Source organism: Periophthalmus magnuspinnatus, chromosome 24, assembly GCF_009829125.3.
Source record: "Periophthalmus magnuspinnatus isolate fPerMag1 chromosome 24, fPerMag1.2.pri, whole genome shotgun sequence".
In the NCBI taxonomy this organism is placed as follows: Eukaryota; Metazoa; Chordata; class Actinopteri; order Gobiiformes; family Gobiidae; genus Periophthalmus; species Periophthalmus magnuspinnatus.
This window is the reverse complement of record NC_047149.1, coordinates 17,480,684-17,498,637: the sequence shown is the minus strand read 5'-3', so window position 1 is coordinate 17,498,637 and position 17,954 is coordinate 17,480,684. Positions and strand designations below refer to the sequence as shown.

The 17,954-nt window shown below is 37.1% G+C and overlaps 1 protein-coding gene across 7 annotated transcripts in view; it reads left to right on the top strand.

The window, feature by feature from the left end:
- adgrg6 (adhesion G protein-coupled receptor G6) overlaps positions 1 to 6,610 on the top strand; it is a 79,848-nt gene extending 73,238 nt beyond the window's left edge. For 6 of the 7 annotated variants that reach the window (XM_055232261.1, XM_055232265.1, XM_055232264.1 and 3 more), the window contains one exon: positions 1,949 to 6,610. In XM_055232261.1, the coding sequence (XP_055088236.1) occupies positions 1,949 to 2,154 (206 nt within the window). In that variant the 3' untranslated portion in view covers positions 2,155 to 6,610. The remainder of the gene's footprint in view (positions 1 to 1,948) is intronic. The other variant, XM_055232260.1, reaches the window with a different exon arrangement.
- The last annotated feature ends 11,344 nt before the right edge of the window (positions 6,611 to 17,954 follow it).

The following is a 17,954-nucleotide window of genomic DNA, read 5'->3' as shown; positions in this document are numbered from 1 at the left end:
AAGGAAGGAGGCCAACGTGAGTTTGGATGATATGAAATGGGATAAGAACAAGAACAATACTCACATTTTCATCCATCTTGTACTTTTAAATGCCACTATAGCAACCAGTGATTTGGAGGCAGCACAAACAAACTAGAATTCTGTTATACCCAGGTCTGTTTTATTTGAGATTTTAAGATATACAGTTGTAGGCCTAATTAGGGTGTTGAAAGTATCAGAATCAGATACTAATTGATACAGGTATTGGTACTAAAAAAGTCACATTCACAGGCTGGAAATGAACCTTTCCTGAATAGCTTTAGAATGATCTTGAGCTGTAAGTACCATAAAGACTATTGGCCATGGAAGACTATGGAAACTTTTATTATCGTGTCATTGGAATCAACATTGAGTATTGAGTATCAAAAATGTTAGTCTTGTGATAACTCTAGGTCTAATACTTTCCTTGCTTTTTTATGACAAATCAAGTCACAAATTTGCTGCAGTGCATCACTCCCCATTGCCCATGCAGGCTTGGGACCTGGTCTGGTCTTGTGAGTCACTACTTTCTGGAAATCTCTACTTCTCTCTCCTCATTTCACGCTGTGGTCCTATAAAGCCGAGAAGCTTAACTCTTGTTATGACATATGCATGTGCCATAGGAACCACTCCATCTCCTTGAAAAAATAGCAAGAATCTACTGGCTTTACGGAGGCTGCCTGGTGTCTGTTTGGTTTTAATCAGCTCTGCCTATATATGTATATATACACATATATACACTCACTGTATTAATATTGGCCAAAGCTTGCATTCCTTTGCTCTATACTGTCCTAAAGAGCCCACTTAGTCCACTGAAACTCTACTCTGCTTTTTCCCTTCCTGTAAAAACTCTAGCAATTAATTAAAAATGGCACCTTTATGCTGTGTAATAAAGAGTTATACTGTGAACCCAGTGGCTGCAACATATACATCTCACTTCTCATTCAAACAGCTGAGTCATGAATTAGACATGGACGTGTAGATGGCTGTATAATAGTTTATTTTTAGGGGATATTAATGTTAAGTAAATGGTGCAGAACTGACATACAAATATGCAATCAATAAGAATTAGTATTAGAAAATAATTAGCAAATTTGGAACTTGTGTTTGGAGGAATGGGGACATTATGGAAAGTCTGTTACACTTAAACTAAATGGAACTCAAATGTCCATATTGAGCAACTTCAAGACTATCTAGCTGTGTTTTCTCGTCTGACAATTGCACATTCATTAATAGTGCATTAAAGGTCTCCATCAAAATGTTATTGCATTGTTTGGAATGTGCATTAGAGCTGTTTTGTTGCTAGAAAATCATGCAAAACATGCATTCTTACTACAATGAGTGGAGTTGCCTTTCCTCAGATCTGAACTGTAACTTGCCCAGATGTTGTCACCACTTGTCTCTATGGAGATAGAAAAATGATTTTATTCCATACCATGGAACATTCTAGACCAAAAATAACATTTCTATGGAGAAAAATGGGCAGCAGAACCTCCAACAGAAAAGTTATAGAGTAAATCTTTAACTATGTGACACTAAGACTACAGTGCACCTACAGTATACATATTTACATAAGATATGAGAGAAAAAGGAGAGAGTAGTGGTGGAACTGTACCTGAGATTTTGTGTTGGACAGCCTGAATTTAACTATTTTATAAAGAAGTGTATTGACATTTTAAAAAAAGAATGAAACATCATCACTTATATTTATTTGTAGAACTGTTATAATTATGTTGTGTTTAATAATTGGTTTATATGTTTGTTTTAAGTCAAAACTTTTCACAGCCTGGTCATTTGTGGATTTAGAAACACAAATGGATCAACCATGATCCGTTAGATTTTCCCCATGTGCCCTAACACAAACAGAGCTGTTTTGATAGCTGACATGTTGTGACTAATCTTTAACCTGTTGTTTTGCTGTTGTCCACAGATAAATGCTTTTCGACCCCGAGTGGCCCAAAGTGCGTCTCCTCCTCGGTGTCCTCCTCAGAGGTGGAGCCCACTTCCTCTCCCTCCTCCATACTTCCTGTCAGTCAGATGATTGATAAGGTCAAAGGTTACTGCTCTACTCGCTCTGACAACTTCTACAAAAACATCATCCTCTCTGATGGATTCAGCAACAGCACCAAGTTTTGAACCAGATTTCTCTCGGTGGACAAATCACATTTTGGTTAGTTTTTTTTTAGTTGGGGGAATAGAAACATACAATACTAGAGTCATAGTAAAACATATTTGTGCCTTCTCGTGGCTTTTTATACGTCCTGTTCTATTATAGACATTTTGACCAAAGAAGTTATGAAGTGCTTTTGATTTGTTTGTTCAGTCCAAGCTCTTGTTCTTAGTTGTGCAAAAATATCAACTGTTAAACAAAGTAACTTGTCTTGTATCCCAAAAATACAACTTATTTGTCATCTAATCGTGTTTATAGCCTATTCTGTCCCAGATGGCTTAGTTTACAATCAGATGTTACCGCCAGAAACAATATTCAAAGTTGCTTTACAATTTAGGCCAATGTTTGTGAAATTGTATCTTAAGCCATATAAAAGTGCACACTGCTTTGTATTGTCATGGTCCAAAATCTAAATCCATCCAATATTTTTATAATGGATTCATTGATACTCAAGGACCTACACCAAAGCATCACACCAATATCTATCAAAAGACCACATACAAATACTAGATTTATAATAATTTAAAATGGTTTGCAGTGGTCCAGAATAATTCCTCTATATCCTGAATCTTTCCAAGCACTGGTCACATGAAATATTTGTATCCATTATAGTTCTGTGTGCTCTTATGATTGTTAAATATGCCTCCTTCCCTCTTCGTCATTAATATTAGGACTTAAGTTGCAGAGATATTTTTGCCTTTGCCATTCATTGCAAATAGCCTAAATGTTTAATATTACCATTGGAAGAAACAACCCAAAGTAACAAAATGTATAAACAGACCATTACACATAACTGCAAGTCTGTCCCAATGCACACTGTATTTTGCCTGCAAGTCATTTTTCCTATTTATCTTGCAATACCCACTGCCAGCTGTACATGTAAGTAGAACTTGGTTGCCTTCGCTTATCTTAATACATCCTGATAGAGATAATACTGGACAAAGTTGGACATGGCAAATTTTAAATCCATGGATCAGTGCTCTGGGTGGTCACTGTAAAAAAAACTTCTTCTACTGTATCTTATCACGTTACAAATGGGCCCAGACGATGAGGAAATGAAGAGCGCTGGAGGTGGGAGAGTACAATAATATACTTAACTGTGCACAAGTCCTGTAGGCAGGTTTTTGGAAACTAAAATGTGTTTTTAAAAAATAAATATTTAAATTTAAGTTTGAATTTGGATGGACATTAATTTTCCTATATTTTTTTATTTTTTCCTGGTGTGGCCTGTGCTTCCTAACTTGTCTCCATGGAGATGTTAATGCTTTTGCTTGGAAAGTTCCACAGTATAGAATCTTGCATTTATTTAATTACACATGCTTTTATGGCAAAAAAAAAAAAAAAAAAAACTTCGAAAACATGTATTCTTATTGTGAGCTGCTGATATGTTTAATGCCGTTCTGTGTAACATTTCAGGCAAAACAATGACATCTCCAAAGAGGCAAGCAGGAGATGGACCAGAAAAGTTACATAATTATAAAAAAAAATTAGGACCGACGTCATAGCAACTAACCATTTAAAACAATATATTCTTTTAAGGGGAAAAATCCTCAAAAAGGTCATGTTGTTGAACCCCATGGATAGTGCCAAGACTTTGATTTAAAGTCTCTTGTTGATTGGTAAATGCTTTTTCTACGGTATTTAAAATTCTGAAAATAACAACAACAGAACTGAACCAGTTTGCCCCCATATAAGTTCAGCCCAACCTAAACCTTTTGCACAGTACTATATCTCTCAACTGTTTTTGATTACTGTAATGTTTATTCAAGTATGTATGGAGCCATAGACTTTGTAAATATTGAGAATTCTGTGTTTGATGTCTGTCTTCTATTGTGTTATGTTATAGGTTGCTTTTGTGCATGCCAGTACGGGGTCCAGGAGGGGTTAAAAAGGCTTGTACACATAAACACATTCCTTTGGCATGCACCGATTTGGGCCACAGCTCACAAAGAGGTCAGAATAAGTATCTCCAACTGTCACTTTTCTTGTAGTTTAATCAGAATCCTATGAGGGGACATTATGAAGTTGTAAAATTGCTTGAGTGAAGTTAAGCCAAATGTTTGAGTGGTTTGAACTGCACGTGGCCAAGAGTGGATCGAACCAGAGGCTAATTTTGATAGAAAAATATTTAGCTGGCAAACCACATTGTTGAGCTCATATCTCTCTGTTCTGTTATTCAGCTTAGAAATATGTAAATGTAAGACAGTCAATACACGTAAGCATTAGAATGAATAAAAGAAATCAGAACCAGAATTATTATGAATCGATATGAGAGAGAAAACAAAACAATTGTAGCTTTAAAATAGACTTCCATTCTTTATAATCTCCAAAAATAATATTGATATTTTGGACAATTCTGTTTTTTTAATATTTTAAAATGTATATTTTGTATTATTGAATATGTTTATTTAAATGTGCAGTGCGTAACTTTTCTGGAGGTGGATTCGCCACCTGCTTTTCTCCTTGGAGATGTTGATGCTTGAATGGCTGAAATGTTTGAGAATAAGGAATTGAACGTACAGGCGTTCTTACAGTGACAGGGGTCACCTCTCCACTGATCTAACCTGTATCTTGACCTCATGGTGTCACCTGCGTGTCTCCATGGAGACAGTTACATTCAGTGTTCCAGAGTATCGCACTCTGGAAAATTCTACACAAAGGAAGACATATGCACAAGCAGCTGACAGAAAAGTGACATAGTGCACCACCAGAAAAGTTACATAGTGTACTTTTAACTTAATAAGACTAAACTAAACTGCCAAACATTTTATATAGAAGTTGTGTCATATATACTTAATGGGTAATCTTACCAAATATGAAGTCACCAGTCTTTATGTATAAGCTCTGACAGTTTATAGTCAAAGTCATTGGAAAAGCCCTGTATTTTTACTTCAGGGAGATAATGTCCACTTTACTCTTCCAATGGCCTCTACTGACAACTTAGATTTTATTTACGATATCTTTTCTATTGGAAAACAATGTTGCCTGACTGTCAAAGTGTAACTGTGTAAGGTAATGGCAGGACATGTATAGGCTTTAGAGATTAGGCATTAACATTTGGGATTGTCCTTTGAGTACTTGACATGTTGTGATGGTATAAAATTACAGGTAACATTTAACCCAGTCAAGCTTTGGAAAAAACTTACTGTTTGTGATTTTTTTTTTAGTCACCTATATTTGCCTTTAGGTGCACTATGTAACTTTCCGGTGGAGAATATGCCACCTGCTTCTGCTTGTTTCCATGGAAATGTTGTTGCTTTGTCTACAATATACCACACTGTACAAACTGTGAGTTTGCCTGGTGGTATCTTCATGGGGATGAATAGGTTTAATGCCTTACTGGGGATGTCTGTGTAGACCCTCAGTCGTCCAGGTCTGATCCTCATCCAAGCCACTTCTTCAGTTCTGGTCTGGACCAGAACTGAAGATTTGGCTTGGATGAGCAGCGAAACGTCTTCACTTTTACAAGATTTGTCCAGTTGACAGATTTAACTTCGTTGTTTGCCTTACTGGGGAGCATTTCAGGCAAAGCAAAAAGATCTCCATTGGGTGGTCAACCCTCCACCAGAAATGTTGACCTTTAAGTTCTGCTGTTATTGTATTTTTTGGCCTTTTAACACTTTCATAACTATATTTAATCTATCAAAATACATGTTCTGCCCCTCAAAATGTTTTTGCTTACTCAAAACTTCATCCCATATGAGATCAGGTGCAGGAAGATAGTCCTCTGGCGTCGTCTGTAGCACGATTTTGGTTAGAAAAATCCACTTTCCAATCCAAACGTAAATCCAGAGAGCGCTGCTTTGCCAGTAACACTTGCACGTTTGTATTGAATTTGAGGCAATTGTTTTGTTTTAAGAATTCACCACATAATAAATGTTTTAAAATGAAATTGCCCGTGCAAGTCAAGCAAACCACCACGTAATAATGCAAGTTTATCTAAAACATAACATAAACATCTTAAAACAATTATGGACAATTAATGCAAATTCCTTGAAATTTGCCAGTGAAATAAGTCATTCTAACATTCTCTGTATTTATTTTATGAAAATTCAGAGGCTTGTTTCAGGGACAAAACTATTTCAGTCAATCATTGTAAATATCACAAATAGTAACTTAAGACAATGAAAACACTTGGTATCTCAATCACTTTAGTTCACTGGACCAAAACTAAATGAACTACAAACTGCACACTCCCCTCAGCGAGTCACATGACCCTGGACCCTGTCTCCATGTCTCTGTACAGTTCTTAATTTAAACACGTCTGTAGTAACTTGTGTAGGATATTATTATATTGTACCTGATGACTGTCCAGTGGATATTTTGTGTAATGTTATGCCGTTCATGCACCAGCATTTTGTGTCTTGTTCATTTTTCCTCGTGTTGTCTGTGCTGTTATCTGCAAATTCAACAATAAAAAGGGAACTAAGAACAATTATTTTCTTTTATGAAATTTTGAAGCTAAATTCTCAAAACAATCTGGTTTGTTCATCTCTGCTCTCACTTGATTTGGTAACGTTTTCAATAAACTCATTTAACTCAAATTAATTTTGTTTATACAGTCAGTAAAAAAGTAGAACTATTTTACTAAGTGAATAAACGAAAAAGACAACTTAGACTTACATAAACTTGAATGATCCACAAGGGGAATAACACCGTAGTTCAAAATTACAATATAATTACACAGAGTTAAATAAATGGAAATGAAATACCAAATAATACAAAAAATTGTAATAGATAAAAAAAATTTTCAGCTCTGCCCCATTTATTTCAACAGATTGATAATAGTTCTCGTACATTTTTTCACAGACTTTGATCAAGTATCGTAGTTTCAGTAAGTTCAGCGTTCCAAAGTTTGATCAAATTAATGTAAAAAAAAAAAAAAAAGGTTGGTCTCAGTATGTACTAGTGGGCATATATACTTATAAAAAGATGCTAAATCAGTTTCAAATGATAGTAGTACTCAGTAGCAGTTAAAGCTAAGTTGTGCGCTATTGTCACCAGCAGCAAACAGATGTTGATCTCATTTCATTGATGTTTCACAAAATTTGGGCTGTTTTTTTATGCTGTTGGGTGGATTTGGAGCCTGGCCACCCTGCTTCACGAAGAATTTTGTTGACGGGTTTCGGTCACAAGGTCGCTAACAGAAATAATTCACATGGACATGAGCATCTGAACAATCACAACAAAACAGGAGGTAAATCAATACTATCTCTCAAAGCAGCTATAAAACTCTATTAAATATGTCCTCTGTGCAGGGAACATCCAGGTCCACTGTTCTGCTCCTCCTACACTAGAGTCTAGTTTGAAAGTATTCCAAACCAAATTCACAGGAAAGTATTTGAGTCAAGAGAATGTCACATCAAAGCCAGCACTGTTGTAAGTATGAAAACCATCTCATCTTACCCACAATCCTGAGCACGATCAGAAGATGTCTGAGTTTCATCTTCCTGTTTTTGGCTCAAATCTTGACAGACTTCTCGTGTGTTTGTCTCCTGGTTTTTGTGGATTAGCACATCGATGGCATGACTGCACGGAGATGGTGGTGAGATGGCTCTGATGTGAGAAGACGCCATTCCCTGCTCTCTGAGGTTAAGGGTTGAAAAATATGTTAGTGCTGTGACAAAGGCAGAGCAATATGTCGTTTTCAAAATTGTAGTAAATGCATATATGTTTAGCTAAACTTTATTTAATATTAAAGACCCTATGCTTCTTTACTTCTTTGGCCAAAAGGCCAGTTAAGTTTATTTGTCACGCAAGTTGCACAGCACAATTATCAGACAGTAGATTAATATTGAGCTGCTGTCACTGTGGTCCAACCCTACCTTGACAGTAGAAAAACCCATACAAATAAAGGGAGAGCATGCAAAAACCTGGGAATCCAACTCAGAGCTTTTGCTGAGAGATGAGAATGCTAACCACTCAGCCACTGGACGGCCCTGTCTGTAAGAATAAAATCTCAGTTACCTCCAGTTTCTGCTACTGTCAAAAATGCTAAATTTTATAGTCAAGGCAACTGGGCACTGGGGTGATAAGAACAAGTGTGGTGAAGGTGTGTGAACTGCACAGCTTACAATGTGCTGATGTTGCACTGGGAAATGAAATTAAACACAACTTGGTGTTTTTGATTAGGAAATGCTCCAGAGTGCCAGTTCAGCATAATATCAGCTCTGTATTGTTCATTAGGAGTGTGCACTCACTGGACCTGGTCTTGACTAATCCCACAATAATACACTAATCTTATTTTCTGTTGATCCTGCTTCACACTGTGTCCTCAGAGCTGTTTTCTCCTTTACTTTTGTCATAAACAAACAGGTCGTGAAACAGGAGGAGGGTCCATAAGCCCTGAGGTCCGGGGCAGACAGGCCTGCACATCATACATGCTCAGGCCAGGCAAATAAATCACATCTGAAATGAAACAGACATTGTAGCTGTAATGTTTGTGTTTGAGAATTGTGAATATAATTCTTTCTCTCCGGACACCACACGCAGAGAGCTAATTTCTCAGTTTTATTGTTTTATAAATATCTCAATTTACATTTAGAATTATGAATTGAAAAGCACAATTATTTTCAGCATTTGGGATTACAAACATACTGTAATGGTAATAATAAAATAGTAGAAAAAGCTCCCCCTTCAATCACAGGCAGGCGGATACTCTGGAGGATACTCTGGCTCTATTCATACAGTGGTTGGGTGCTCCCACACAGATATGTGAGGAGCTCAGTCACTTGGGAGAAAGCTTGTTGTTATGAATCTCTCCTGGATCTCTCCTGGCGGGTCTTTAGATTCTCCTGGAAGAAGTCTGTGTCCAGGCTGGTATCTATTCAAAATTGTTATTGATTTGTTATTGTTTTAGACCAAATGACATCAAAAAGATTGTTTCTGCTGCAATTGTAAAACTTTGATCTGCATCTTGTGTCTGCCATTTCCCTGAAGAGAGCCCAGTTGTTGTTGATGTTATTGTAACCTTCACACATCTTAATTCAGAACCCAATGAAGTATTACTATTTAGAGGAGTGCAGAGGCCAAGAATAACACTTTATCAGAGAGAAACTGTCAGCCATTTTTACTGCTGTTGATAAAAAACCCTATGAGCCTTGAAGCAAAATAACTTTACAATAAATTTACACAGACTGACAAGCCACACAATGATCTGAGACCTGTCCATGTAATGCCAAAAAAAAAAAGAGTAATTAGAAGAAATAATCACTGGAAATCTTACAACTGTAAAAAAAAAAACTAATTCTTGGCTGTTAGGTTTTTTTCAATTGTCAACAAAACAACTTCGTCCGCAAATCAATCTGCAAACTATTTGAGCACAAACCGCAATTTCTCCCAGAAGTCGAACAACAAAGTCAAGTCAAATATCAGTATTAACTTTAAATAATAAAAATAGTTCTGAGTTGCAGTTGTTTGGGACATCACTAGCCAGTTCCTGTCTCCCCACAGTTAGTTCAGACCTATAGACATCAGCCGCAGTTCAATTTTACTTCTGTTTGTGTAACGTGTAAAGTTAAAATTCTTGCTTTTATTACAACAAAAAGTAAACGAAACTGTTAATTATGCTGCAGATCAATTGCGGCAGAAAGACAACTCACTTAAAACATTGTACTGTCCCAAACTCTACATATATAAAGGCAGGAAAATAACTGTTCACTGGTGTTCTTGATACGCTCCTGTACGACGAATGCAAATAAGTTATATATCAGCCTCCTTTAAATTCAGTTTCATTTTGGCCCATTGCCCAGTTTCTATATTATCGCCCACACATACCTCACACAGCCTCTAGCCTATGCTCTCCTGTTGTTTATACAGACCTCCTCTCCTCCTGTGTGCATCCGATGAGGAAGATAAATGAATACAGATACCTGCTCTGGTTTTCATCCCAGGTCAAGTCTCTGTTCTATATGTATTTAGTCTGGATGGTTGCTAAAGACGCACAGGTACAGTGGCTTAAGTGAAGTCTGGGAACGCTCAGCCGCTCATTCATAAAAGTCCTCGATATGCAGGGGATCTGTTGGGGAGTGGGTGTTCATGTAATTATCTTATAGCTCCCGTGGTTTTCCTCTTGAGAAATACCCTTTTTTTCATTCCGCTTGGTGCGACTGAAGGGCGAGACCACTTCACAGTGACACTCCCTTCGCCGCTCGGGTTTATAAACAGGTTTATGATGAACGCCCACTGAATGCACTCCACCACATCACCGCTGCTCTGTCACCTCCGCAGCGCCACAGGAAGCAGTGTGAGACGCTAACTCGTTTCACAAACCGCTGAGCTAGTTCCACCATCCAGCAGAACCAAACATGTGAGTAATTGGTAACTAACCAGATTTCATCTACAGTAGGGACTGCTTTGTTGTGGAAACACTTCTAAGCCAAAGGATATCCTGCCTCCTCTTGTGAAAGCCCCAGTCACAGAAAAGCCCTGTACACACACATACACACTCACACACACGCATCATCTTGTTTTTAATTTAAATTTTTACTTAAATTACATTAGATTTGTGTGCAAGCACTCTCTCTGCTGCTCAGGTGGTTTTAAAACTGTAGCAAGAAATCGTCAAAAGAAATGCGTCAAAAATCTTAAACTGAATGCAAATTTTAAAAAATAAAATAAATACATAAATAATGATGATGATGATGATGATGATGATGATGATGATGATGATGATGATGATGATGATGATGATGATGATGATGATGATAATAATAATAATAATAATAATAATAATAATAATACATATGTTGTTCCTTTCTTACAAAAAAAAAAACAAAAAAACATTTAAGTGACATTCAAGCTGCAAAATGGTGCATTCATGGAAAGAGTCATATCTTAGCCATATCTTGGATTTTGGCTTAACAAAAACTTATCTCAGAATTATGTAACAGTTTAAAATCAAAATGATCAAAAAATCATTTGTTCAAGCAACCTTTCTTTCTGTGCCAAATTATGGAGATATCATATAAATGCAGACTTCAGACTTTGAAACCTTTAGATTCACTCTTTCACTCAGCCCTTTGCTTCATAACAGTTGATGAATTTAAAACCCATCACCGTGCACTCTATGAAAAAGCAGGTTGGCCTTCGCTATCTATCAGAAGAAAACAACACTGTATGACATTTATTTATAAGGGACTGTTTGATAGACTGAATATCTCAATTGCTTGTTGAACTTCTATGCGGGAACCTTTAATACAAGATCTCATGATTGTCTATGTCTAAAAACTGGTCGCACTAGAACTGAAATCGGAAAAAAAAAATATATATATATTTGGTTATTTTGCTTCCCAAAAATGGAATACTTTTCAAGGACACTGGTTAAAATGGTGCCACACATGCACTTTAATAATCTGGTGACGTTTTGTTTGCTTTTGTTTGTATCTTTCTGTATTTGAACAGGGCGCCCATGAAAAAGAGATTCTTGGGTGCTCTCATTGGGCTCTCCCTGTATAAATAAAGATAAATAAATAAAAAAGTAAGGGGTCACATTTAGGCCTGTTTGTGCGTGTGTACATGTGTCTATAGGTTAATTGTTCATCTAGTGGATCAAACACACCCATTACATTTACAGCTGTGTAACTGACAGATGTGATTCTAGGGAATGGGAAAGTAGCAGGTTTCATCCAGGAATGTTGACCCGGAGGTTCATCGGACACTAAATATGATTCGGATTAAGGGGATATTTTGTACTTAAACCATCAGAGTAATATGTCTTGAGAAATAAACAGCACGTTTGGCATGCTTCTTCAGACAAATAGCTGCAGTTCACTAAGAAAAATTATTACACTTTTTATTCTGATAAAGTTCAAGAACACTGCACTTGCACAATCACATATCTATGCTGAAAGAGTTATGCTAAAATCAGGTCATCAGGTTCCATTCATAGATTTGAGCTTTCTGGTATATGCAAAATTTTGATATATATATATTTTGATAAGATATAATATGTTGTTTTACATTAGGTACCAGTGGTGGAACTAAACAAAGTAAAAGTAATAAAGTACTGTACTGTTTTTCAATACATTTTTAGACATCTGTACTTTGCTTACTTTACTGTTTGAAGTATTTTTATTATTGTTTGAGACCTGCTGAAAGCCCGGTGGGTTTATTTTTAACACATTCATAGTCTGAGCAAACTAAAACACACAAATGAAAACAGCTAGAAAAAACTATTAATTAAATTGTGTTATTGTTTCTGTTGAACAAAATTCAGCACAAATCTTTATCAAAATCACAACATTTGAAGCAGATACTTTAGTAATTTTACTTAAGTACATTTTTTCATTTTACTTAAGTAACAAAATTGAGTGCTGGTTATTACTATGGATACTGGTGTGTATTTCTGTTCCCAGGCAAACCAGACCAGGGATATTGTTATGCCTTTACATTACTACAGTTTCATAAATGATAAAATAGCTTGTTCAAAGTGTACACAGACATGACTGTGAGCACTACCTGCACTTTTACCACTTCAAGTCACCAAACATCTTTAGTTGTAAATGGATCGACAGACGTTCGATTGTTTCCGTTCTTTTGGAAAATAACTCGAAGCAGACTCACTCATGGCACTCACAGCTCCAGAGGTACTGTATATAGCGAGCAGGAGACAGTGTAGCCTGACCGTAAATCAGGAAAAAGGACCCTCCCCAGACGCTTCCTACTCTCTCCATGTTCCCCCATCCTGGTCCAAACACGTCCAGGTGTCATCTGCTCCATGGCCTCTTTAAAACACGGATGAATCAGGGTTAGTCCAGTTTTCCTCCAAGGATCATGACAAGCTGCCATCAATTCAGATTATGGTCCCAAACTGTCATCTGCAGCTTCTATGAGGCCTTGTGGGAGAATGTAACGGGAACATTTCAACAACTCATCTTCCAGTTTGACATAAGGTTTGTGTGTATGTTTTATCTCTTTTACGAGAATAAATTGACACTTGCCAGAACGTGAAAAATGTATAAACTTTTGTAAAATTTGCAATATGTGAATCGGAAAAGTGACCAAAGTGCAAGAAGCATTTAGCAGTTTGTATATGTAAGAACACGGCAATTAAAATATTCATTGAAACTGCGAGGATATATATAGATATAGATAGGAGGGCTGAATCACATCACTGATTGGAAATAAATGTTTTAGTCTCATTTTAACTTTGCAGGGAGCCATTTTCAAAGATATACATTTAATTCACACATCATTATGTCCCGATCATCAAAATACACAAACACTACTTTGGGTCTGTATAAATCATATGATGTTTTCAAAAGTTACCAGGATTTTTATGCTCTCAGTACATTAAGAGCTTGTTTTAACAACTTAGCCCTGATGTTGCTGCCTCTGGAGTCGATCGGATAAAAACCTTAGGACAAGTTTGTTGAAGTATAAGGTGTAGAGTTTTGACATTTGCATATTTTGATTGAAAATTGTCACCTTCATGTCAGCGCTGTGGTCCCTGTAGACTTTTTTACTCAGGGTCACATGAAGAATGTGTGTACCAAAGTTCATTAGTCTACCACAAATATTTCATTAGTCTATGTTTTTTTCTGTCTCGCAGTGACTTGAGAGCAACGTTTAAAGATATATATTTATTTCACACATCATTTTGTCCAGGTCATCAAAATACACAAACATTACATTGGATCTGTTTAAATCTTATAATGTTTGCAAAAGTTACAAGGATTTTTCTGCTTTCAAAATGGCTGCTTCATTAAGCGCTCGTTGTGACCACACTCTGAGACTTATGTAAATTCTCTGAACATTTTTTGTCCCCAGATATGCCCTGATGATGTAAAAAGGAAAGTAGGAGGTCTAGATTTTTGACATCTCATGTTTGGTTTAGGGCGGGAACATAATATACTTTTTGTTTCTCAGGATCACCCACTCCTCTTTCATAAAATATTTTAATTTTCCAAAGGGTGCCATCTTGCAAAGTAGATTCTTGGAGACATTAGGTAAATTAAATTTGACTCTGATTTTGTGCTGATTTTCAAGAGTTTTTGAGCATTTTTTCTTTCTCTCAGAAGCAATTTACTTGGCGGAAAAGAATAATAATAATGTTTTTGTTTTTCTTCCATTTTTACCCTCAAACGATAAAGTTAGATAAAAATGTGACTTTGTAACATTGTTCCACATTATGAAGAGCCTCTCTGTAAATGAATGAAGTTTTTAAAATAAGATTTCAAGGGGGTCGTGCCATTTTACAAGATACAGCCCTAATTTGCATGTCATTACGTCCAGCTCAGAAATGTGCAACATTTGAGGAACATAGACCTTTTTTTTTTTTTTTTTTTTCCAAAAGTTGACATTTTGTTGAAAGTTTCATTAGTCTACGGTGACATTTTTCTGGGTTGAGCTCCCTTTTGGGCAATGTAAATTGATTTTTGAGGTGGCACTACTGAGCCATCTTCTTTTTTTTTTTCTTGGGATCTTCACGCAGAATTAGAGCTCACTGAACTCTAATTTTCAATACCACTTAATTGTCTGTACATGTCTATACATCATTGTTTACCGCTTGATTTTTGTGATTTTCCTCAAACTTGTACAAATGTAATTGGGCTCTCGCATGAGTTGCTGACTCACCCTCCGCGTACATTCATGCTCCGGCTTTAATAATGCATCACTCTGCTTTTCCAGATGTCACTTAACAATACCATCAGCCCGTTAAAGCCTCCACCTGTGACACAAACTACACACATGTCATGGCTGGTGAAGTGTCCTGTCCCACATCACCTCTGAGCACTCCATGTCCAGTTAATGTCCAGTAAAGTGTGAAAATATCATGCTCCTCAATGGGAGACAGTTTCTCCAAACAGAATAATGAGCAGCAGATGGACAGAGTCTCTGAATCAAGAGGACTTCAACATGGAACATGAAGGTTTGATGGCTCTGCTTTTACAACCTTTCCACAGAAACAAAGATGTCTATGGCATGATGCATATGGAACATGTTATATAAAGATGATCTCCCATAAGTTTTATGTTGTAACGGGTGAGTGTAGCGGACCAAAGGATGCAGACTCGGGGAATATTTACAGGATTTATTGTTGAAATGGGACAAGTACAAACAGAGGGTGATCCGGAGGTGAGCAGGTGAGCAGGAACACAGGAACCGAGGACATGAAGGGACCACAGGACGACAGGCAGACCAGACGGGCGTAGGGTAGAGCGGGCAGGAGACATCCAGGGCCAGAGCATGACAGGAACACAGGGACGACAGGAACGCAGCACAAACAGGGTGAATCCAAACAGACAATCTCGCGCAGAGTGTCTACTCGCATCTCCCCTTATCCATGGCAGGTGTGGTGATTAGCCAGATGGAGAGCAGGTGCGCGCGGGAGGAGCCGAGAGCTCCGCCCAGCTCCAGGCACAGGCAGGTGAGGGAGGGGGAAGAGCACACAGGGAGAACAGGAAAGGCAGGATCATGACATTTTATTTACAACTTCAACAACAAAGACCTGGATATTCACATGAGGCAAAAAAGCAAGACACTTCAGCCCAGGCGGCAAGAACATGGATGTAGTTTAAAGGGCGCAGCTTATGTCATGTGTCACATTTTTGATACAGTTTTCTCATTACAGTAGCTCATTGGTTAAAGAAGTGCATGAATCTTCAATCCAAAATCATAAATGTGTTTTTAACATGTGTGTTGGTGCTGATTGAGGAGTTGATACCACAGTTTGGCAGTCTTGCTTCCATCAGTCTTCCCCAGGGCAGCTGTGGCTCGTAGTTGTAGTTTACCACTGAATATGGAGTGAATGAATAATGGCTCCAGTGTAGCGCTTTTAGTGGCTTCAACGTACCTGTAAAGCATATTACAAGTGTCTTTCGAATTATTATTACTATTTTTGCAAGTTTGCAAGTTAAATGTAATGATATTTGAAAACTAAACCCAGAACATAAAACGTCTGCTCCTCCCAAACTGTCTCTCTCGTCTCCTGGGTGCCTTTAGAGATTCTATTCACAAACAAATGATCCTCCTCTTCTCCATTACTACAGCTGTGCAGAGAAGGAATAAGCATACAACTTCATGAAAATGTTGAAAATACACTAACCTCGTTTTATTTTGAATCAGCTGATGTATTCTTATTTGCTATGACATTATAACATGTCACAATGTGGTTTTGCTGATTTTTAGATAAAATGTCCTGCCTGGATCTTAATGGGAGAAGGTTGGGTGATGTGTTCTTCCCAAGGACACAACATGGCGGCCATCTGGGTAGTAAACAAATGCTTAACCCACTGTACTGCTCTCATCTTAGTTTTTTTATTAGTTCAAATCACAAATCGAAGTTAAAGGAGACATATTATCCAAAATTGACTCTTAAGAGCTTTGTCTTAAGCGTCAAGATAATAGTTTTTAATGGTTTTCCCTCATCATCACCTCACTTGAAATTATGTTTGTGCTTGTTTGAGTTTGTTCTCACCAATCATGCAACAGGAATGTTCAAAGTTCCTGTAGTCGCTGCTTTACCTGCTGAACTAGAGCAGGAGATTAAATTCAAATACTGTTTTAGTAATTGCATTAACATTAGTGTCCATTGCTATACAGTTCTATCTCCTCTCCCCTGCACCCTCTCCCTCCCTCTGCACACAGCCCTCCACAGCTGTCTTTCTCTGGGGCAGGTTGTTGTTTCCAGGTTGCATCTTTGTCTTTAATTATCCCACCACACATTTGAGTCAGGAGCTATAGCAGACTCTAAACAGCATGTACTCACTCGCTCAGACAATTACTTCCATAAATACTTCAGGAGGACGAGACAGGGACAAGTGCTTCAGTAAACACACAACCGTAAAACACAAGTAAAAGTATTTACATTTATGAGGCTCATTAGGTGTAAGGTGAGATACTCAGGGTCCATTATTACCAACAGTTGTAGAAGGTAAATTGGAAAGTATAGAGAACTGTGAAAATGTGTTATATGATTGATGATGAGTGCTTCTTTTTTTTAATTTTTTTTTTAATTATTATTATTATTATTATTATTATTATATGTTGATTTAGAGCAGATCATTTTAAGAAGAACTAATATTTTGATTTTATAATTTTCTAAACCAATATTTTTTTGCATTAATTTGTGATGAGCTTTTATTTCACTTCTGTTTTGAGGAAGCCCGACCAAAGGCTTTCCTGCCTCATCTCTGCTTCCCAGATGTTACACTGTACTTTTACAGGTCACCACAGGAACCCCAAAACTCACTTCCTTCTATATGACCAAAACATGAGGGAGTAACTAAAACAGAACTGACTTTTAACCACAAAACTCAACAGTAGAGAGTAGATTTATGACCTCTTGTGGAAGGTGTTGGTACTTTTGACCCTGTCTCACAATGATGCAAATATTCTTTTTTGCAAACATCAATATTTACAACATAGAGTGCATATTTACAAGTGGGAAAGGAATATTAAGTGGATGACAGAAGGATACAAGACCGTAAAAGTCATAATGATGATCGCAATGAAAATAGATAAAATAATCAAATAAGTAATAATCAAATAAAAAATAACCCCCCCAAAAAACCCAAAACAAAACAACAAAAATTCATTGGCAACAAAAAATCAAGCTGTACGCATAAAACTGAGAGAAATTGATCTATTGACCTGAATATGCAAATCTTTTTGACATATTTCTTCCTGAATGTGTTGAGGATTTTCCGACTCTCCTGACAGGACTTTCTCTCCTGCAGTGATCCAGTCCAGAACAAATCTACTCAAACAAAAATATGCCAGATTCCAATTGAACCTGAAGGCAATGCACTTCAGGGACACTCCT